The sequence below is a fragment of the Gymnogyps californianus genome, chromosome 15, assembly GCF_018139145.2.
Source record: "Gymnogyps californianus isolate 813 chromosome 15, ASM1813914v2, whole genome shotgun sequence".
NCBI lineage: Eukaryota > Metazoa > Chordata > Aves > Accipitriformes > Cathartidae > Gymnogyps > Gymnogyps californianus.
Genome location: NC_059485.1, coordinates 3,425,021 through 3,449,530, shown reverse-complemented (window position 1 = coordinate 3,449,530; position 24,510 = coordinate 3,425,021). Strand labels below are relative to the sequence as shown.

The 24,510-nt window shown below is 43.3% G+C and overlaps 1 protein-coding gene across 2 annotated transcripts in view; it reads right to left on the bottom strand.

The window, feature by feature from the left end:
- Positions 1-22,827, bottom strand: part of TOM1L2 (target of myb1 like 2 membrane trafficking protein) — a 59,414-nt gene extending 36,587 nt beyond the window's left edge. The window contains exons 1-3 of one of the 2 annotated variants that reach the window (XM_050905760.1): positions 22,776-22,827; positions 2,412-2,496; positions 1,640-1,718 (exon numbers count right to left, since the gene is read on the bottom strand). In XM_050905760.1, coding sequence (XP_050761717.1) covers positions 1,640-1,718; positions 2,412-2,496; positions 22,776-22,827 — 216 coding nt within the window. The remainder of the gene's footprint in view (positions 1-1,639; positions 1,719-2,411; positions 2,497-22,775) is intronic. The other variant, XM_050905761.1, reaches the window with a different exon arrangement.
- Positions 22,828-24,510: the final 1,683 nt, after the last annotated feature.

Sequence of the window (24,510 nt, the reverse complement as noted above, 5' to 3'; positions counted from 1 at the left end):
CACAAAAAAACATTCATTGTTGGAGCAAAGCTTGATCCCACACACAGCACCTATGTGGTTGGTTTCCGATTTGTTTGGTTTTTTTTATTTTAAAACTTTTGATGGGAGGGAGAGAAGATAGAGGAGAAATTACACTTACACTCTTAATTCTTCTTTTCTTCCCCAATTTTACCAAAAAGCTTCCTCTCTACACACACATTTAGATGTACCTCACCCACCATTAACATATTGGGCACTTTTGTGATCTACCTTTGCCTGTTTTCAAGGTAAAGAAATATAAAGTTTCTTCCTCTTCAAAGCAGAACTTTCCAACCTGTGCAGCTGAACAGCTAAGTACCCAGCATCACATCAAGAGCAGGTAAGACAAAGGACATCCTGTCACAGTGAGATATTATCGTGCTGTGGCACTCCACCATTTTCTGTGTACCTGGAACACAGCTGGACCCGGTTGCTCTGAGCTATAAGCCATGTTTTAGAGTTGGGAATTCAGGTGAATGATCTTCACTCATTCAAAACACTCCCTTGTGAATGTTCTGACAGGTTATACTTTGACACATTTTCCCCCTGCAACCTAGCTAGAGGCACCTTCCACTTGCCATTCAACTGCCATGGAAGAACAGCTGTTGATTTTTCTCTGAAGAACATGATTAGCATGGAGATAAATCCAATGCGTCACTTCTCCTTACAGCCATGCCTAATAACCACTGCGACTCTGTATCTGAGGAGTCTAATTACTCTCCTACTTCAGCTACTTTCATCAGCTCTGATGACACGGACTCATTCCTGATGAATTTCGCTCTTTCCTGCACAATGGATAATCTCATGGTTTGGTCTTTGGTAATCTGTCAAAATGACAATCCAGGATAGGAAATGGCAAGAAGACAGAAAGTACAGTTACGCTTCGTCAGGGAGATGCAACAAGAGCTGTGCGAAAGAATCATACAGATCACCTACCCACAGCAGTATAACTCGATCTAGTTACTGCTGCTCATTCCTCAGACTGCTGTGGCGCAGAGCCTGCCCAGCACCGTGCGTTCAGGAGCCCTGCATTACCCAGGAAACCCCTAGCTAAAGTCATCAGTAGGAAAGGTCACTGGCAAATTATCTCACACCTTAGCAGTGCTGCCTAAATGCACAGAATATAATTTACACTTTATTGAGTGAAATTAGATCAGCATAAATTAATGCGAGTCTCCTACAGAGATCCATTCACAAGGGAAATTGTGCATCAGCTACTTATGAAGCTGAAAACATGGCAAGTTCACCGTCCTCACTTGCAGATATGCCCACAGTTGTTGTCTTGGAGTGGAGAAATGGTTGGACACAGGGAGGTGAGAGCAGAATGGAAAGCCCCAAAGGGTACACAGACCCATTTGGGCTACTTTAACTTTCCTCAGTCAGTATTTGAGATGAGTAAGAGCCCCGAAAAAAGCAGAAATCAACTGAGTCTGAAAAATGCTATGCAAAGGTGCCAGCAACTCTCCCCAAGGAAGAGAGGAGGCAATTGGAGAGAAGAAAAGGGCAGAGCACTGGCTGTTAAAGCAAATAGTGTGTACATTCGAGAGAGTGCCAGGAAAAGGAAAATGACAAAAGAAAAGGGTTCTGCCCTTTTGAGGCATTCCAGCCTGCCCCCACTCACCGTCAGCGCCAGCATGACCTCTCTGTAATTTTTGTTTCCATTCAGCCTCTTCTTCAGTGCTCGAATGGCATCCTTTGGACTGAAGGAGAAACACACCATTTTTAAAAGACAGCTCAGACACACTTTTCACATGCCATATACTGTGGGAAAAGGAATACTTTATAATTTCCAGCTGGACATAAGCACGTGTGTTAACTTCAGACTACTTGACTACAGCCAAACGAGGGTCATGTAGAATTATGTGAGGAGACAAGATATCACAGAAGTCAAGACCAGAGCAATGCCCGAGGCCTCCAAAAAGGCAGGATGTTGATCAAGCAGGAAAGATTGACAGCCACTCAGAAAAAGGCCCAGGGCATAAGACCAGTGATCAGTTCTCTTGCAAACTGCAAGCAGCATAGCTTTTCTGATGCTGAAGGAGAGGTATCAGAGAAGCTCTCTATTCAAATGGCTGAAATTAATAGCATTGCAGCACTGAAAAGAGATATACCTGCTGAACACAAGAACCCCAGAAGTACAAACTCGGTACCCTCTCCAACAATACATTTTTCATGTCAGCCCTCCCAAGCAGAGACCGACCACAGAAAATGCTGCATCATACCGTAGTTTTCTGAAATGTCTAAGGAGCAAGAAAACTAAGCAACTCATATGCAAACTGCATTCAAACTATGAGCATCTGCCCCCAGACTCACTGCACCTCCTCACATGCTGAGTATGACTGGATGAAGGCTGTGTTCATGAACCTTTCAAAGTTTGCTGAAATAGCACATACCCTTCTTCTGTCTCGTTGATAATGTCACAGATCTCCATGTTAAGTGTCCAGTCTTCACTCTGCAGAGAGCCATCTGTGGCCTTTTCTGTAAAGTAAAGAAAAATAAATCTTTTTACATCTTCCTGATTAGGTACTATACTTCAATCCATCTTCAGTTACTCTGAGCTGAAACTATCCAGTAAAAGAAAGATAGGGAAGAAAAAAAAAAGCCCCCACTGACTGTAAGCAATGTTAAACCTTCCCTCCTGGTTTTAGGGATCAGCATAGAGGTTTCCAGACAGAATCAATTATCCCTGAAGCTCACTACCTTCAGCCCACATAGACTCCTGAATTCCTGGGAGAGTAGGAAAATGTCAGCTAATTCCAATTTAAACTTCTCAGATGCTGCATTGTTGGCAAGTTATGAGGTAGGAAAATCTCCCCAAAATCAACATGACCTCCTTCCTGTCTTAGTAGGTAATACCTCCACATGAATTGAGGGAGGAAAGATAGCAACTTGGAGACAGAATTCAAGGAAGTCCAGAATTTCAGCATGAAATGAACAACCAGCACGTGAATACGTTTAGCACATGACAGACAGTTCAGGTCACGATATCATTCATGGTCACCCCTTTTTGCCCGGGACTCTTTTACTCCTGTATCACAGTCCCTCAATATCTGCTTGCCAGGGGCCTGGGCACTGTTTCCCTCTGTCCCACGCTATGGCCCCACTCTCCTCTCCATGCTGGCGCTACGTACACATCTCCCAAGCACAATGTGCCTTCCTCCTGACTCCCAAATGCTCCCTCACGATTTGCGTGGCAGGTAAGTCACTCCAGCATCAGACTAAATTCTATGGGAAGGACGACCTATAGCACTGTGACAGTGGCAGATGCCAACTGTTGGCAGTTTAATTTATAGACATCTGCAAGAGTAGCATGACCATAACTTCAAGTAATCAGTTGACAAGAACTATTTCCTCCTTGGGATTTCCTCCTAAATCAATATAGTTCTGTCTAGTGGTGCTTAAAACATCGCCTGAATTTTTCACACTTCTCACTTGCAGCATTCAAACCCTATCTGCGTTACACTACCCACATTCAGAAACGCTATCGAGTTGAACATAAAGCCTGTCACCAGAGAGACCTAAAAAGGGGACCTTCAAGCCAAACGTGACCTTCTTCGCTAAACTAGTCCAGGTTTTTCTACAGATCCCTGGCATCCGATGTTGGAAGGTAAATAGGGTAAACAAAAGCATTTTTAAAATGCAAAATAAACCAAGAAAAAAACCTTCTAAACGTTCTAAAGCAGAAACAAAACCACAGGTACCATCTTCCCCAACTATCCTCCTGTCTTCACATCGGACTGCAATCTGTCCCCCAGAACAAGACAGATTTTGTGTGAGAACACCAGGCTCCAAGGACTTCACACATCTCTTTTTCTGTTTACCAATGATGTTTTTCCCATTAACATTTCTATCACTGTGACTGAGGATATAGATGCCCACAGGCCATAATTATGGGACGTTATTTGGAGAAAGACTATGTGTCTGGGTAATTCAAGTTTCAGTGACTTGGCTACACCAGAATCGTGACTAAAGCAGCTCCACCAAGGACAGTAATTGCATAAGTCTGAGACAAACCAGACAGCTATGCAAAATCCAAGCAGAGTGCGCTGAAAAGAAGCACTGTGTATCTCCAGAACGGAGAGGGCACCATGGAAAAGGAGATTATGGAACAGGACATCATTCTTTGTAGGCCTTGCTTCCCATTCAGAGAGGCAGTGCTGCAAGGCACGCAGATTGCTGCACAGGGTCTCACCCACCGGGGAGGAAACGGAGGCTGGGAGGCTGCAAAACTCCCAGCCGTGCCATCTTCACCTCTGGGTCTTTTTCAGCCATCACCACCTCATGGTAGAGTTCACTTTGGCAACGAAAACTCTTTCTGTTTGAGGAGGAGCCTCAGAGAGATGCATGGCTGCCAAAACGTCCATTAAATACTGGACAGGTTATTGAGTATTTTTAATTTACTGCATTTAGGCTATGTTAGGCAGGGATTCTCTTAAGGAAGAGTGCAGGCAGAGCTGGGACACAGGAATTCATCTTTGTGCAAAGCTACTTGTAAAAATCACTTTTATTAGTTGCATTTTGTTCTTATACTGTACATAAGGCTTTATTGCTATAGAATGTGATCTACCTTCACCTCCATATAGTCCTTGTTGCTTAGGAAAACATTTTATTTAACATTAGGAAAAACCCTTAATATTGAGAGATATTAAAAAAAAAAATTCAATACATCTGCTCTGCAGAAGGTGATCCCCAAAGCTGCAAAGGATTTATAAGCACAGTGCTGCAAAATGAGAGATTACGCCTTAAATAGAGGGTGTTCCTTAAGCTGGCTGTATGATTTGTTTTCTTAATCTAAAACTATATTAACAAATTTGTGTGTTCTTGACAGCATTTGGCATTAGGCAGCGACTTAGCAATGTTCATACTCTCTGGTCTGCTATAATCACTTTTTATAAATGCTTGTGGAAAATGCTGATCCTGCACAAAGTTGTGCTAGCAGCCAATTCATTCATTGGTCTTGTAAAACCCATTTAGTTAAGGTTTATTTGACAAAATGTGTATATGGCAGTACTCCACAGCTAAAAACTGTGATATTTTGGAGACGGTGGAGTGAAGAGATGCTGCTGCAGCACTGTATGGAGGGTAGCACAGGAACACTCCTCGGGGTCCCCAATAATATCATTCGTATTTCCCTTCTGAGATACACTAGAGAAAACACAATCCCCTTTCTCCCAGAAAGTTTGGTTACCGCCTTTTTATTTTTGCATTTCTGTTCTTTAGTTGGAGTAATACGTGGTTGAGACTGTGTGGGTTTAAGACGTAACAGTTGTCTTTTTGAGAATTAGTTCCTTTTCCCCTTGGGTAATTTTTAATTCGAGTAAGAGTCGGAACCTAATTTTAGTCTCTTCTTCAGCGACAGAGAGCACACAAGCTTTTGTCATCTGTAGTCATTTGTCCTTTGTAGGGTGTGTGACCCAGATTTGCTGCTGCAGTGCTCTCTCAACTGTTACAAAGGAGTTAACTGACTGCAGAGAAGGCATACGAGTTTGTGTGCGATTTGTTTGAAGAACAGTATTACGCTGCGATGAATTGAAAGCCTGTAGAGCTCTTCCAGAACCAAAACGCAGCAGGCTGTAGTTCTGGATTTCTGGTGAAACAGCTCTGCTTGCACTCATCGGTAAGAGAATCCCTGCCCAACACATCCAAAATGCAGTAAATTAAAAATACTCAATAACGTGTCCAGTATTTAATGGACATTTTGGAAGCCATGCATCTTTCTGAGGCTCCTCCTCAAACAGCAAATAGATATGACCGACAAGATTAAACAGATTTCGGAAACTATCACAGAATTGCAAAGGAGTGGCATGCAAATCCCCTTTAAAAAAGTCACCAGTTCCTCAATCTCTTTCAAGCTCATTAAAAGGCATTTCAATGCCACAAGTTCACACAAGGACTCTGGAACATGACCAAAGGATTCCAGGGTGACATAAGAAATGTTAAATCAGACAAGGCAAAAGGCAATGAGTAGGAGTCCCTCCTGCCCCTCCCCTCACTGAGCTGAAGAGTTTATGGTATAGTTTAATTGCATAACAAAAGGGCTGGCAAATCCCAGCCTGGGTGCCAAGGGCGCCTTGCACAGCTTCTGACCCGAGAGCAACTCCGAGTGCCGTGTTATTGCCGAGTTTGTCACTGCAGCAGGGGCCAGGAGTTATTGTCTCACGCAGAGACATGATACTGCCAGTGAGATTATCAGAAAGTCTCTCCCAGAAACAAGGTGCTATCGGTTCCCACCACGTTTCCCAAATTAAAGGATAAATGTTCTGGTAGAAAGACACACAATCTGGCGCTCCATGCCTGACACGCTGCAGACCTTGGACACCGCATGTGCACATGGAAGCATTAGCTTATCTCTAGTCTGCAAAGAAAAGGAGAAAAAATCTGTGCTATTTTTTCATTCACACCTTCCCTCTGATATCTAACTCTTGTGGCCGCATTTCCACACTCTGCCAAATGGCAATATCAGTATTTCCCTGCTCACATTGAAATCGTGTACATTTTATGGCATTCAGAAGGCACTGTTCAGTAGCGTAAAGTTTTCAGTGTAAGCAGTCTCAGTGCACACCCCCGCCAGCCAAGCCTCTTCCCAAGCAACCTGCTCCGACCTGAGAGATGTCACCACAAGGAAATCAAGTCAGAAACGCCCGTGTAACCGCCACATAATAAACAGGCTATGCAGGGCAGGACAGGAGTGCTCTTTTAAATACTAGGAAAAAACAGAAGAACTTTTACCACCCATCTTGAACCCAGCTCAAAAGTCACCTAACAAAGAGATGCTAACGCTGGTTGTCCTCAAGAAGCTGCTCTCGCAGCCCTTTTCAGTCCATACTACTTTTCCTTCAAAGTTACAGTTCAATGTCGATGACACCCTTAAAATCTGACTTTGTTCACATATGGATGAGAGAAAGCAGAATTCATTCTTCCCTGCTTCCCCCTTCTAATGCTGATCTCTGACCACTATACTGAACCTGCCGATGGAGACAGCCTGAAGACTTTCATTAGGATTGTAACTGCACAAATTGAAGTCTGTATGCTATTTAACTCACATGCCATATGCATGCTTACACAGCTGAGACTGAAAAACCAACTGCTGGAAGCACTGAGAACATCTACTCTAGATGAATGGTGACAGCAGGCAAGACCAGGGTAAAAATCTCCCCAAAAGGTCTATCTGTAAGTACCAATAAGTGACTGTGGTGCTGCATAATGTTCTTGGAAGAAAAGGCAAAAGTGAAAGTTAAATGTTGCACTAGCTACAAATCACATTAAATGAAAATGGGAGAACTGCGCTGTTTTCTGTCCGAATACCAGAATCTCATGAATGAACAGATCTTTGTGTTCAGAGAAATCACAGTTTTCTCTCTTGGGATTTCTCCAGATGTTGCTTCAGAGACTCTTGATTCATACGCTTGGGAACAATTATGCACAAAAAGTCACCTGTTTTATGCAAGAAGCATGCACACCAATGCACCGTATTAGAGAGATCCAACAGCAAAAAAGTTCTGATTCCAAATTTCTCTCCTCCAACAGTGTTTGGTGTTCAAGCAGCATAAAACATCTTTTTTTTTCTTTTGCTTGGAAGTTCAGAAGATTGCGGATCTTAGATCTTCGTCTTTCCTCTTAACAGTCCACCTGCCTACCAGCTGTGCTCCAAGACTGAAATTATGAAATCAAACAGTCAGATGTGTTATATTTCACTCTGCATAATACGTGACAGAGAACAGAAGAAGCCACAGTATTAGCAGACTTTTGCTTCCATCCTACTGGTCCCCCTCCCTTCAGCTCAGTGGAGCTCTCTCAGAAGCAAGGGCTATAAGCTGAGGTCAAATGTAAAATGCTTCTATACAAGACAAAGGTCTTTCGGGGGGGGGGAAGGAAAAAAAAAAAAGTTTCGCAAGGCAATGCAAAACACACAAGGGAGTTCACAAGGGAAGATAAGCTATTGAATGAGACGATAACATCTCTCCTCCGAGATGTGGCTTATAGAATTGTTTTGCTTTAAAGCATCATTACGTTTTGCGACTGCAGTTGTGTCTCTTGGATTCAACAAATCATCAATGACCTGCACGGCACCGTCAATAAGACCTGGGGAAAGACCATACAGAGGCCATGGACATATATTTCAGCTGTCCAAGCAAAACGAAGATAAGACTAAAGATCCTCAGCATTCACATAGCTGCTGAGTTCAAGACATCTCACTTGGATGACAGAGATACACTAGAATAACACACTTGGATACTCCTGGACTTAACAGTCTATTCTTGCTTTCTCTGTATTTGCTTTCAGAAAGACAGTCACGGACACTTAGACATTATGGTAACCAACAGGAGGGTTTTTTCCTTTTTATCAAAACGCTGCTATTAAAAAATAAATGTGACTCATTCAAAACTCAAGATCAAAACTCAACTCTGAAGTGACTTACTCATAAAACCCTGCCAGTTTCTTTGTTAGAAAGCACAGCTCCGATAGCATTTTTCAATTAGCCACCTCACTGCTCCAAGTCCTTTTTCTACATTCCTTATTTCACACTGCTCTGAAAATGCTGAGCTTCACACTTCCAAAGAAAAAGTCAGTCAGCTAGAACAAACGGGCTCAATCTGAACTGCAAGGCATTACAGAAAAACGTGATTTGAGTTGTACTGCTGCAGCACTGGTCATCCGTTGTGCTTTTGCAATTGATTTTAGCTATGCTTCCATCGAAACTCTTTGGGATGAAGTAATCTATCCTCCACTCATTATTTTGCCAAAGTTTCTGGTGCTGAATAAATGAATAATCATAGTTTGTAATGACTGTGGAGTCTACATTAAAATAAAATAACAAGAGAAGCTGTGGACAAGCATGTGTGCAATCATAATGAGTATTTAGCTCGAATGCTGTTTGAAGGCACAGCGGTAAACTGGGAACTGTCATTTTCTCCAATTAACTTTCAGGTTTTCCTCTTTTTGAAGCTGCCGCCCAAATGCCAAACTTCTTCAAACACGCCTTACAGATCACACTTACCTAAAATCATGAATATGTAATATGCAATTATTGCGCCTTTTTAAAGACCACATGGTATTCACAGTTATGCTACAGCATTCCTGTGATTTAGATACGCTACAGAAAAGACATCGCCCAACATCTCCCACAAATTCAGCCTCTCAGGAGCAGGAAACTACAGCTGATAAACCGAGCATAGCTGCGCAGCAGTTTCAGAAGCAGAGCAAGGTGAATGGATGAATACATATTAAACAAATACTAACAGCTGTACAACAAAGAAGATTTTTCTTTCATACTCGGATCAGAGCTTCACCTGAACAAAAAGAAAAACAAAACAGAAACCCTTAGAATAATATCAGAGTAGGCAATGGAGCATATCAGCCTGACTCGCTTAGTTTATCACATCTCATAGGTCTCGATGCATTTGCAGGTTGTAAAACCAGACCGACCTTCTGGTACTACGCTATTGTATTGTACAGAAACTGCCTGACAGGGTAACCTAGTCCAGGCAGTTTCTGTACTCAGATGTCATTCATCTCAGGCACAAACGATGGTTTAGTCATAGTCCTTAAAAGCATTTGGAATCTGGATTCCAAGCAGAACAGTGTGTTTCTATACAATAAAGACTTTTGTTATGAATCTTCTCACTGAAGTTCCCCCATCAGCAGAAATTGTTGCTGCTGACAGCAAGCTCCACTGAATGACATGTGTATATAAGTTGCTCTCTTTCAAAACAGATGGCAGAAAGAGACTACTGCTTCTTTAAAACAAAGTGAAATCCCTCCGACTTACACATTCTATACAGCTTTAAAAAAAAAACCAAGAAAACTTCCTCCTATGTATTGTACGCTCATTAAAGCTAACGTGTTGACCCATGTACTGTAAATAGCTGTCCTTCAGAGCTAGGTCATATGGCCACAGCTCCTGGCTCATCAAGCCATTTGCGTGATTCGGAGGCACTTTTCCCTAAAACTGAGCCTGCACCACACATTTCTTCACCTCAATCAGCAGTGACCTTGGCCAGATTCCCATCTCACTGCAAACCCACGATATTCAAAGTATGGTGCTACTTTACGATTGACAAACAAGGACCTGCTCACGTCAGAAATCAATACGCTAAAGCTTTCAATCAGAAATGTCAAAGCAGTTTTAAAATATACGTCCTGTATTAATGGATTTTAATGGATTCAAATGGAGATGTTTACTGTGTGATTTACTGTAGGGGAGCAACAAATCAATGTTCCTTTATGACACGTCACATCTCATGACAGACTGTCCCCTCGTACTGTTGTATCGGTAGAGATGATGGCTCACCACTTCGCAAACATCTGTGATCTATTAGGCAACACTTCCAGTAGTCTAATATTATCACGCTCTGAGTGTCCATCTTTCTTCTCTAGATGAGAGGCACGAAAGCATAAATTAAAACCTTCCGGGTGACAAAACATTCTCCCTCAGATTTGCCTTTTCTGAATTAGACTGCGACTGCTATGACTTGTCCATATGACTCTGTATGGGAGAATTTATCAGCACAGCATTATTTAAACAGGTCACTGCATTGGGATGGTTACCCACATCTCCTCCTTTGACCACAGTAAGGCAGCCAGTGCTGCATACCAAATCACACTGACATTTAGTCATTTCCATAGGCAGAACTTGGATTGTAGCCTACTATTTGCCAAAGGGTTTTTATACTGTTTTACTTTCTCCAAGGAATTTGGATGATGGGGGGGGGCATACCTTGTTCCTTAATTGGAGCTACCAGTTCCTTAACTGAGAATCTCAGGTGCTAAAACACTGACACCGGATGAATAACGCCTGTTCACCAACACTAGAAATACAAAATTTTTTAAAAGCTGAGTCTTTGGCTCTCTCCCATCCAAAGAAGAAACTAGCCAGACAAAGAAACTAGCCACAGAAGTCGAAAAAATAGCCTTCTTCCAAACACCCCTTAGTAGCTGAGAAGCTTTTCTCACCAGAAAGACAACTCACTACAGACAGCCCCAATATTCCAAAAAAGCTCTTAAACAACTATCTAATACATAAACATGAATTTGTCCTAATGCCAAAAAACAACTGCTAAAAAAAAAATGCAGACTCCATTCATTTTATCAGCCTTAACTTACAAATCTGAGAGAAGGGGCAGGTGAAAGTAGTGATTTATTTCTCAACTTTTTTGTTAACAAGTATGCCTAAAGGCTCTATTAAAGTGGGTTTGTTATTTATAAGAGTCACACAGAACACTAGTATGACAGTTCCTTAAATAAAATGTTGCAAATAGCTTTTTAAAACATTCCCCCCAAAATGCAGAAAAACAATACCACACTTACAAAGCAGAAGAATGTATTTGACCAGTAATATACTACGAGGAGGTGAGAAAGAGGAATATTCTACACATCTGGATGCAGTTTTACTACCCAGAACTGTAGGCAGAGCGGTATTACAACTTGATAATCCAGCTGCACAAAATGTTGCAAGCACCATCAAGAGCAAGGTGGTGTCCTGATCCGCGACTAGCTGCCCCGTTCAGGACTTCAGTGGCATCCAGTAATTACAGGTGAGACTGAAAAAATGTCTTTATGAAAAGTTATGGATGATCAGTGTGTCAGTGAGCTATATTTGAAATCTATCAGCTCTTGATGGCTAATTTTGTACTACATGAGTAAAGCAAGTTCTAATAACTCACTTGGGACTTCACTCCAGTACTTACAAGCTACGTGCTTTTCATATTCATAAAACAAAACTAATTGCCTTTCATGGATGAAATGTTCTAAGAATTTTTAATCCACGTCAGCTGCAAACTCTAAAAATCCATCCCCATATATTTAAAACTCCCCCTCCCACCCACTCACTTCTAACATGTTGTTTGCTGCAAACAAACTATAAGGCAAAGATAATCCATCAGGCTCCTACATCAGTGTTATTTATATATTTTTTTTTTTACAGGTTACTCCTGAAGTCAATTGCCCACATTCTCACATGCCTAAAATAAACTGAAAACACTAATTACATTTAGTGAGGGGGAAAAAGGCAAAATCTTTCATTCCTACAAAGAAAGCAGTTAGAAGAACAAGTTTACTCCTTAGCTGCAGCATGCTACAGCAGATTTTTAAGTAAACGTTCACACACGATAATTAAAATGTGTTATGAATGAAATGAAACAACTCTTGCAGTAGACGATTTCATGTGCATGTTCCCACACCCAGCTCTCCTATGTATCTACAACTACGAAGGTGAGAGCTGTGTCCTCTGGAAAACCACGATTATCCCACACATAGAAGCGAACTAGACAGTGAGGAGTCTGCAGCCTTTGAGGGCTGACAGCTCACGTTTTCTAGTGTGAAATGCTTCAGTTTGCTTTTCAATTTTGCAGCCTTCCCTCACACTGCTCTACAGGATGACAGCAGGCCTGCGCAAGAGGCAGCTAGCTCCGATCCCATTCAAACTCTCCAATATCTCCACGGCTTGAAGATCAGCGTCTGGAATACACTAAGCGTTTTCACCACGGGAAGCGGGGAGAGCTGGCTCCTGTTCCACTAGGTAACAGGAATCACTTTTGCCAACGCTGCTGTCATTGAAGGGCTCTATTGCCAGCTGCCCGTTCCAACAAGCCAAGCTTGCTATGCCTGCAAAAGCTTAGTGGCTAAACACTTCCAAACGATCTTCTCAGGAAACCTGAGTGCAAATCAGGCAACAATAATAACAAGATTCACGTGTGCAATTCCGTCTTGTGTGGGCCGAGAAATGCGGATTTCTTGGCCTCTAATAACCCTACTAAAAATTCTGCTCCATTTCTACAGCCCTGTTTCTCATGTGCCACTGCTGCAGATAAGCCTGAAAGAGACTGATAAATAGAAAATGTAAATGCCAGAAGTTTAGATCGAGTATGCAAATGCCTATTTCTGAGACTGTCATTTTAATTTTCCCGTAAGTCCCCATTCACCAGCTTGTGTTATCTAGTCATACGACTTTAAATTCTTCAGGTCAGGAACTGTCCCAATACATTTCACGTTCCACTGCAATCGCCTATATTACATGATACTATTAGTGTGGTAAAATTAAAAACAATGTAAATGTATCATGGGACTGCAGCATACTTTTGGAAAATAACTATATTGGTCCTTGGACAGTTAAAATTGTAACTAGAACACAGATTTTGAGCATGGCATACAAACAGTTTGGCTTATTTACCATGCGCAGCAGGCAAGCAAGTCCTTGCAGATGAAAAGGGCTGATCTAGTGCGTTCTGAAAACTGCAGAGTATGGATGGGAAGGTAACTTTCCCAATGCGAACATATACGATCTTCTGGAATCTACAGAGAACCAGCTCTCCGGTCTTTGCTGCTTACAGCTTGTTAATCAACAACACAGGAGAAGTCACAGGATACCAAATAACAAATATGAAACCTACTGAAGCCTTTTTGGCAGTGTGACACTGATACGTGTTAGCGTCACTGCTCCTGCTTGGGAAAGCAATGAGTACCAGCCAAGGCGCTAGCCTGGCCCCGTTCACTGGTGGCCAGCTGAATGACTGAGCTTCACCAGCTCCTGCTGAGGTTAGCCTCTCCTGAGCATTCCCTTATGTTCCTGGGTGACTTTCTCAACTTCTTTTGGGTTTAATGTTCATGTACACTGTGCACGTCCTTCCTCTGAGCCCAGCAGCAGCTTCCTAAGCAACCAACAACAGTACAATGATGTCTTTTACGAAAGAGTGCCCTTTAGAGGTGTAAAGCTTGCCTGAGCGAGGCTGCACCATTTCAGCTCTCTCCTGGTGATCATCAACAGCCCGGAGATGATTCTGCAAGCCAGCAGGCAAACGAAGGTTTGCTTTAAGGGATGCTACAGGTGAAATACCTCATTAGCTGCAGTAAGACTCAAGGCCAACACCCTTTAAGGAACCTGGTTGGAAGAGGGATTTTTCATTACTCACTTGCTATGCCAAATCATTGGCATAGATGGGGGTTTTAAAGGCAGTTTTAATTATAGTAGGTAAGACCCACACATGATCAAGCTGCAGTGTCAGAAAACCACCAGAACTGAACACTGACCCATTTGGGTTGTTTGGTGAACTTTAATCACTTTCCAAGTCTGACAGCTGCTCAAACTTAATTGCTCATTACGCTTGTAAATAAAAACTGATCTCACTCTCTGATTAGCCAGCCATCTTATAGTTGCCATAACAACTTCTTGTCTAATAAGTGATTTCAGATTTACCATTATTTGTACTAGCAGAAAATTTCACAAAGGTCTGAGATCGCTCTTTTCACTAAAATACCCTTCTAATGAGAAGAACTGAAAATCAGTAGAGAAAGGGCAGCTCAAAGATAATGAAAGAACAAGCTATTTACTACCACAGCTTAAACATGAGATAAGGGTACCCCAAAACCAAATATATGCTTAACCTCTGCCTTTCACTATCAATCATCTTATTATCATACCTATACCCCATAACAACTGCTCAGAAAAATACTAAACAGCATTCAAGTAATAACTGGTCACAATGTGGAGACCGATTCCAAGATTCACTCCAGATGAAATATTCCAATAAAGTTTGCGTATTTTCTCTCCTAATCTTAATTTGGGAACCAATTAACTGGTTACATTCCTTAACACTCTGTTAACAGATCAGAGCGCTTTTTGGTGAACACTGAGGAGTTAAGATTCTCGACAGCTTCATATAGAAGAGGGAAAAGTGTTTGTATGGAGCCCAACAGATGTCCATTGCATCAACTGCAATGAAAGATGTTTTGGAAGGAAGAGCTACAACATAGTATCTCATCTCTGGATCACCTCAGTCAAAAACTTACTTCAGGCTTGACTTTTTGGACAGAATTACTAATTAAAGCCTTGCAGATGTCTGGGAAAAAAAATCTGTATTTCAGTAAGTATTTGGTCATCACAGTTTAAGTAAAATGCCTCTATTAAAACATACAGACGTATTTGTTAGTCTCAGAAGACAAAGTGATTGGGAGCTATCAAATACCACTAGCCTGTAGGCCTAGTACAGCACAGAGACCTTCCAAAATTTGCTGGCAAAGCTGCTGAAACTTGCAATTTATTTAATCTGCTCAAGGTAGCTTTTTGTGTGTATAGGCAAGGAAGGATGCCCTTTTCCTTCCAAAAGGAAAATAAATGCAGAAAGCTATAATTGAGACAAAACTAAAGTTAAAAAAAAAAAGGTTAGGAAATACTAGATTTTTAAAAGGGACTTTTTTTGCATTTACTCAGCTATGCAAGAAATGTGAATTTTTTTGTTATTTGGGTCAAATACAAAGCTGGTCACACTTCTTGCAGTAGACATATCCCACGAAAATAAAGATGATGCAACATGCCCAAGTTAACAACATCCTCAACATTCCTGACCACATTTGGGATGTAACAAAGTCTTTCTTGCCTTAAGAATAAGGAATCAATGCTCTGCAAAGTTCTTGGGGTTCAAACACAGTTTATAACACCAATCTGTGCCTTCACTTTGTGTATCTTTTCTTTGATCTGAATTTGAACAAAGAATCTCTTCCCAAAGTAATCTAACCCAGAAGGCTTCTGAGGACCAGCTGGGGAACAGACTGGCTTACTCTCAAAGAATAAGCACACTTACCAACTAACCAAATTCTTCAACAGGTTTCTCCTGAATATCTACTCATTTTTTGAGTCTCCTGATGCTCTCTGAGACTACGTTGCAAACACTGAGCTGCCAAAGGGTTTCTGTGAACTGAGAGATACGGAAGCATGGGTAAATAGTCTATACATAGCTGTGCCAGGAATTGCCCAAACACAGACAGTGTATATACATACATGGCCTTTTTTTCTTCCCTAATCCTTGATTTTGAAATGAGTTACTACATTATGGGGCCTTATAATTCTGGCAGGTACAGAACAACCATACAGAGTATATTTAAATTTAAAGACAGCACTGTCAACAACAGACTGGCTGAATTTATTTGCATCTCCCCTTCTTGAGCAATGGGAAGAGTACCTACAGATTGGAAGATCTGGCTCCACGAGTTAGGTAAAGAAATGTTTACCTGTAGCAAAGGACCTGCTCCTAAGGGAAGAGAGACCAGGCTCTAGCAAAGCCTTTAGACCAGCGGCTTTTGTGCTCAAGAATCATCAGTTTTAAAAGAGCCCTTTCCCATTGACAATAACTGAAACAAATGAGCAAAACAATCAGGGAGAACCATCAGCAGAATGACTAAGCAAATATGGAAGATAAGGCCTATCTATCCTAGATAGGATTTTTATACTCTGCAACAAGTTTCTTTTACGTAGAAAACTAGTAATTCCCCAGGTGGATGCAAATGAGAAAAGGGAAAATGAGTTCTGGATGATCTGTGCAGACTCATCGTATCAGGGAAAATAGTGTTACACAGGCTGGCCTTTTGGGGCACTTCCTAACTTCTCAGGGCTCCTACACAACTTCTTTCTCCTCTGTGTTCTCCAAACATTTATGCTTTTTATCGCCTATACATTGTTTTGGTTTCAAAATCTGTGCAAAGTGTGAAATGATTACTCAGAGTCAAATATGAAATACCAGATGAGGAAGGAGATTGCCAGGCCAACCCTGAAGAGCACCAGCCCTGCAGGTACTGTGCAGGGTCACTGCCCATGAAGGAAAATTTCTGCAAAAACTGCTGCGGTTCCTCCAGTGACCATTATCACCGAGGATACTACCAAATGCCTTGATCACCTTCAAAGAATGCTTAATTAAAAACCCAACAAAGGAGAGTCTGACTAATTTAAAATTCTTCTTAATTCACCTAAGGAAAACACACAATATTTCATTTTTGGTGAAAATCGTTCTGGATGAAATACAAAATCAGTTGGAAGGGTCTGTGGGGATTTTCTAACTGTGTGGTTTTGGTCAAGCATATTTTAAATACGCAGTTTAAAAAATCTGCCGGTTACATGAACGGAGCAGTATCAAACTGGGAACGAGCTGTCCTCACACGGCAACCTCTCACATATAGATTTATATTAGAAGCATACGGAATATACATTTAAGCATACTGTGCTGGAAGAGATAAAACTGCATTACTCAAAAATACATGCTGTAATACCTTCATGAACTACAATCTGCTTTTGTGCCTATAAAATAAATCCAGTCTTAGAAACCTAGTATTAAATGGTATTATACTAATTATCCAGCTTCACACATGTATGTAGTTTCTCCAAGTTGCCAGATTCATGACTCAGTATTTATTTGCTCCTTTAAAAGCAAAGATATCCATTTTCATATTTCATGGAGATTTTCCTTACAACATAATCCATTGTCATGAAGTGAAAGCAGATCCAAATAATCTTATAAAACTAAAAGCACTTTATCAGACTCTCTTTTGCATGACTAGCACAATTCTATATGAACAGTGGGGGGCTGGATTTTTAACAACTGACCAACTACAGGAGTACCTATAAAAGTACTTGAACTCTGAGGAGAGTACTTCTTGTGCCCTCTTCACTGCAGGCAAAGACAAAACTCATCTTTTTGATACAGCATATGCTGTGGGCATTTGATAGCCCGAAAAGTTACTGCTACGTTGTACTGAGAAAAGCTTCTTTTAGAACAGGGCACAATACTTCAGTGGTTATGGGTAAACGCAAAGGACTTTTTCTTATATTATAATGCAGTGAATGACAAGAGAGATGATTCAGACCCCAACAGCATGCTGCAAACACGTAATTTTATTGGTACCAGATCCTAAGGTTACGGTGTGCACTTTAAACACTGACTTCTGGCGTTGGGAAAAGGTTTGTCTTAAAAAAAATGTTTTTCTTACAGCACAGCAAAGTAGTAAGTTTACTCTGAAGGGAACTTAGGCAAATTGTGTATGTGGACAAGAAAGCCTGGGTTGAGTCCTCCTGCAGGATTACCATGGGCTGCTCACTGTAATACATCTCTCTATTCTTGCATGTAGCCATCAACTCATTTATTTAGGAACCATTTTTTTCCCTAAGACTCATAAAAATCTTAAGATACAAGAAACCTGAAGAAAGGTCTTAAGTGCTTCTTACAGAAAGGAAAATAAAAAGGTGTTTATACATCCCCCAAGCTGAGGCATTTTCTCATCTAAAAAAAAAGAGGGGGGAACAAAACAGCAGCTCTGGAAACAGACTCTGTCCACCATATTTATTATCAATTTAACAGCCTTGAATGGAAACTGCAAGTGCTTTGATAAAAATCAATTGAAAAGCTGTCTGCCTCACTGTTGCTTCAATAAAGTGCCTCTGTATCTTTTGCTGAAACCCTGTTTTTGTAGCCTCCTTAAACAATACTCTGTATTAAATCACCGCACTGTGCCTCCTCTGAAAACAGACTCCAAGGCAAGTGCCCAGACTGGCACCTCTCATTCAAACCTCCCTTCATTAACAGGGACCAGGGATGTAAACCAGCATCGACTGATCAACACCCCCACCCCAGTTATGCAGGACACCTTAATTTCTACTCTACGGTTAAAAATTAACTTATAGGTCTCTGTGCATTTAACTCAGGTGCTGGACCTCTCTCCCTGGAGGTCTTTGGCTCCGAGTCAAGCAGACTTCAGGCTGCGGCAAGAACGGCTGACTTCAGCAGCACACACAGCCCTGACCAGAGCCCTCACCAAAACGGACCTCGACGCTCCTGTCCCTCACCCCGTGAGGAGTCCATTTCACACATCACTGCCCCAACTCAGCCTTCACACCTGAGGGAGCCGGTGGGGCCAGCAGCAAGACTTGGTTCAGATTTAAACAAATAAACATTCTCCTGAAGTGATTGCAAAGTCTCCAGAGTAAAAAAACAAAAAACAAAAAAACCCAAAAAACAACAAAACCACCTACAAAATGTAACTGGTTTTATTGTGTCCTCATGTGTAAGCCATATGGCCTATATCAAATAAGCAGAATGAGCAAAAAAAGTCACCAGTACTCCACATTCTTGTAATTCAATCAGCTTTAATCATCTAAGATGTTTTCGCTAACCTACGGTAAGGGTATTTGTTCTAATAACCTTGAATAGAGTGGTGACACTTTAAACATGGCTCCCTTGAACAAAGAAAGATAAAAACGCAATTTATGGCAGGATGTTGAATCTCAAGGCAAATTCCCGCTACTGTAAATTGCAGCTTTTTCCCCAGGTCAGCCGCTCTCCCAGTAGCAAGCAGTCTGTCTTCACCGTTTTACTACACATCTTCTGGTACTTCTCTTCCTCACTGGTCAGGAGTATTCTTCAAAATAGTCCTCCTCTAAGGATCTAGTCTATCATATTTACAGTATTAACTGGAAAAAATAAACACTTCAGTCCTAAGAACTGGGCCAACACCCAATACCACAAAGGATCTTGTCAGCCCTGACATACTTGGCAGCCTACAAAACCCACGGCACCCAGTTCCACCCTCTAGACTCCTGCCAGCTTTCACAAAGACCTTCTCCGGGGCTGGGGGCACAACCACTCCTCAGCTGGCCAGAGCTGCGAAGCACAAGCTGTCAGTGAAAGCTCCAGTGTCCCCCCGGGCTCCTTCTCCAGCATCACCAACGGCTGCTGGATTCACTGGGCACCGAGCACACAGCACCGGTTAAAAACACCAGAAGCACACCAGCTGCAACACACAACCTCTGCCCAGGGATCTTCCCAAGGACGCTTGCTAGGAAGCACTGACCACCAACAAAAGCGACATTGTGAAGGGCTGAAGGGACCACAAAGACTTCTTCTAAGTCCTGTGAGATGCTGAAAAGCACCGTTTGCTCAGAAAGCCTTTGAGAAGTAATGGATTCTGCCACACAATCCTGGGTAAGATTTTTATCTTATATGGAAAATGGTGCAATTACCTCCCTTCACCACAACCTCCAGGTAAAAAGCTACATGGAACGAGCAAAATGTTTTTGAAGTTCAGGAATCTCCTAGGCACACTGCAGCAGCTGACTGCCTTGCACACAACAGCCCTGTCAAAAACCACCTCCTCCGCTCAGGAGAGGACCTTGCCAGAGACATAATGACAGTTTGGTGTCCACAGGTCAATCAAAGTATTAAAGAAAAATTAAGTGAGGTTTGTAATTAGTAGCCATGGTCATGGCTTATACTGTTTCTGTTAGGTGACCGCTGGAAACTAAATAGAGGCTACCATATAAGCCAGTCCAAAAATCAGGTAGCTTTCAGCGATGAGGAACCTGGCTGCCATTTAAACTGGCACTTTAGATGCAGGAGACTCTATCCATCTCCATTACAAATCCTCTGAGCTCATCCTAGCATTACTTTCCCACATTAAGCAAAAGAGTTAACATAAAAAGCCTGTCTAGCTTCAGACATTATCCAGATAAAGAGAAGGAAAAAAGAGAAAATCCCTTATATTACCTCTCTTGGCTCTCCCCAAACCTTCCCTGACATCTTTGTTCTTTCAGACCTGGCATTTATCTGAAGACATTGTCTAGCCCTAATTAAATCTTCATGTGAACCACTGCTACTTCCTGGCAGAGAACGTGCATTCTTGGTGTGCTGATGGACCTACATAATTTTCTGCACTTCTCCCTTATGGTGAGTGTTAGGCCTTGCTTGAAAACATCACAACTGTGTTCAACACAATATGTTTAAACAGAAATACAAAATTATTCAGTTTCTTTTAAAGAATGAAGAGAAACATAAGTGAAAATTATATTCCACAAGCTCATTGAAAAAAAACTGTGGAAACACTGGGCAAATAGCACCGTCTGAGAACAAGGCATGCTTTTGTTGTACTGTTGTCTCAGAAAGGGATAACTGGCAGTGATACGAGAAGCAGAAACATTTTTCTTCCAAAATAAAATCTGCAGCTATCTCTTCCCCCTGGGGATGAAAAAACATTCTTACAGTGCAGCTGAATTTTGCATTAAGGGAAGTTGTGTTATAAGCCCCTTGCACACACCTAACCTTATCTGATGAAAGCAGCTCCTTCAAAGCTTTGTGCTTGAAGCCTCTAAGTTGGCAGCGACTGCTCATTCAAAGACAGCAAGGGGATGTAAGAGCTCCAGAGTTAGAAAGGCAAAAGGCTAGAAAAGTAGATTTTACTGCTAAACCCCCCCAACAATTCTTAAGCCTTAAGGAAGCCCCTTTAAACCACTTACTGATGCTAAAAGAATCTGACAATAAATAGATGAGAAATTATTGCCTCCCCTTAACAACACGCATTGTAGAAGGCTTGTCCAAGCAGCAAAGCAGCCAGCTGTCCTGGCAGATGTGGTCAGATGGCCAAACACAACAAAGCAAATTCACTTTAAAATCACGTTTAACTTTCAGGGTTCTCATTATTATCCTCAAGCTCTCGGCACTTCTCTCCCTAACCAGAAGAAATAAACACTCCAGATGGCTAAAGAAAAACAGCAAGCTATACATATGCTCCATATAGTCCGACAAAGCAAGAGTCCAGCCTTCTTCAAAGCACACTGCGAGACTTACCCATTTAAGAGCCTTTTACCTCTACAAGGGGGTGTCTCTGCATGTGTGGGTGAGGCAACTACTATAAAAGAACTTCTGTGTTTTGAGGCCACGACCAGGTACTCCAAAAATTTTTTCCACTTTAATTTCCAAAGACACAAGTCTTCCATCATTCCATAAATCAATGTACAATAGCTATAGACTAGACTATACATAGCTACACATTGTACTATATGTAACCCCTAAATAAGGCATTAGAATTACTGTTGCTCACGAAACAAATCAAAGAAACTAAGAGCATGGTTTCACTGGAGAGGGATGCTAGCGCAAGTGCATTCAACTGAACATCGTCTTGGCTTCTGGGACCATATGCCACGGTCCCTGCACTGCAGGAACCTGAGCCAGTTTGTTGTTCTTTCCCACAGCAATGTGAGAGATCTTACATTTCTTCAGGGCCTAAGGGAAGAAAGCAGGAGGCAATGACAGCCCACTCAACCGTGGGCAAGTTATCAAACTCTGCAGAAGTGGCACTCAGGCTTTTTCCCGTGGCCCCGGCCATGGCAACCCAGACCAAAACCAGACTTGCCACAGTTGAGAGTGAACACGTCTGTGGGAGGGAGGGAGTAGACACAGCAACCCAGGAAGGCCTTGGCTAGCCGTGCAATGAAAGCACACTCAAAATAACCTGCCTAATGTCACCAAAGCATTAGCAAAACCACAATTCAAGCTCTGGGCTGAAAACCAAGCATGTACTTGTATCTCTAAAGCACGTCACCCACCCAGCATATGCACAGGTCCAGGGACGTTTCAACACTCTGGGAAAAAGGGGGCTGAATGACAGGGTTGCTCTGTAACAAGGTGCTCACATGCAGGAAAAGGAGCTGGGGGATGCAACAACCTTCCTTCATCCATCTTGAAGTGGAGTTGCTCCCTCCTCATGGCAAACAGCCTGCCCAAAGGCACCACTACCCCCACAGCCCTCCGCTGCCCACAGAGCCCTCCACAACCCACACTAACCCCCAGAGACACCCACTAAGGCCTACAGCACCCACCAACCCCCAAAGCCCCCCCACCTCCAGAGCAACCACCAACCCTGAAGCCCCTGCTATCCCCAGAGGCTCTCCCATACCTCCAGAGCCCCCGCTAGCCCCCACAGATGCCTCACCACCCCCAGAGCCCCCCATTAACCCCCAGAGATCCCCCCAGACCCGCCCATACTGCCTCCAGAGCCCCCCGCGGGCCCTCTCAGACCCCCCACCGCCTCCACAGCACTTCACCGACCCCCAGAGCCCCCCGCTGCCTCCAGAGCCCCCCGCTATCTGGAGCCCCCCACCCCCTCCAGAAGCCCCGCTGGCTCTCCAGGCCCCCCCGGAGCCCCCTGCACCCCCCGGGCCGCCTTACCGAGGCTCTGCCCCACCGGGGTGCTGAACGGGTTCCCCAGCAGAAACTCCATCTTGGGATGACAACAAACAGCGGCCCGGCGGCCCCCCCTTCCCCCACCCCGCCCTGACTGGCATCCGCGCACACCAACCGCAGCTTGTTCTGCCGAGCGTGGCCCGCCTCCTTGCATTCGATTGGGCGGCGGCTGGACGCCCCGTGGAGTTATAGGTTAAAGAGCGTGCCCATCACTGTCAAGCGAGGGGCCCGCCCCCGAGGTAGTCCCGCCCCTTTCCACGCCCTCCGGTTGATGGACAGCAGGGACACCGCTACTGCCATTCTCCATTGGGCAACGGCCAAATCATTATCTAATGTTATTGGGCAAGGAAAACGTCAATCATGCGAGCCTCCTCCCGCCCCGAGGGCACGGTGCCGGCGCTGATTGGCTGACACGGATTTCTCGCGCTCTGATTAGCAGCCAGCCTTCCCACCCACTCCCTGAACCATTGGCGGCTGAGCCTGTCACGTGGCCGCCCTTAGCAACGCGCCTGGGCTTCCTTAGCAGCGGGCGCCGAGCCCCGGGGCCGAGGCGGAGGTGGGGGCCGGGCCGGGTACCGGGGCGCGGGGCGGGCCTGGAGCCTTGGGGACCTGCGGGGTGAGAGGCCTGAGGGGCCGGGATCTGGGCCTGGATGGGTCTCGGGGGGGAGGCGGCAGCCCATCTGGGTCAGAGCCTCCCTGACAGGCAGAGTCAGGGTCCCCATTCCGGGCCCTGCAGGGCTGGGGGGGGTGTCGGGGACGTGGCGCTGCTTCCCAGGCCTGGGCTCTGGCTGGCTGTGAGCAGCAGCTTCTTGTCTGGGTGGCCGACCCACCGTTGTGGGTGACACCCACGTTGTTCCCACTGGGTGCAGTGAGGTGCTGACCTCGCGGTGTGATAAGCTCTGTGGAACCGACATTGACTAAAGAGGCGATGGACAAATACAAGGAAAGCGGAAAGTCTGGCAGGTCAAAGATGCATAAACCCAGAACCTGCTACTCCTCGGTCTGTACTGAGCACAGCCATAGAGAGGTTTGGTTTGTTAATTAAAAGCCATGGCAAGGAGACATCATGACGTTTCTAAACCCAGATGTTTATCCTTCCTGTCCTCCTGTGCAAAAAATCAGCAGAACTTCTTCCATAATTATAGACATCTTAGGCAAGCAAAGGTTTGACAGTTCAAGTCCTTCATACTGATTGATTAACTGTGCACAGTTCTAGAAAGGTAAGTAGTCTCCTTGCCTCCTGGGCAACATTAGGGATATTTAAATGACAAAGCCAAAATAGAAAGTTTTGACTGACAGAACTGTCTGTTTCCCAAAGCAAAGGTGTCTGTGTGCAGTACTATATATTGACCGAACTACACAGCCTTTACTATGGATCTGCATTAAGTGCCTTCTTCAGAGAATCACTGTTATCGTTTATAAATTTTCCTCCTTCCTCAAATTTGTTTTCACTTTTATTATGATGCTGGTGTTTAAAATTTAGTGAACTGCTGTTGTTAATTTTCCTATGGTATAAATACATGCCTCTTACTCTCTAAATCAAACTTGCTTATAATGAGAAACTTACCTTTTAAAACTAGCTTAAATGGTGCACAGAGCCTTGAATGTGCCCTCTTCATGAAGATGGGTTTCAGCAACAGGTGATTGCCATGCGATGGACCATTGCTGTTCATAGGTGCTGCTCAGGGCCTCCTTTCCTGGTCTATTTATCTGGCCAAAT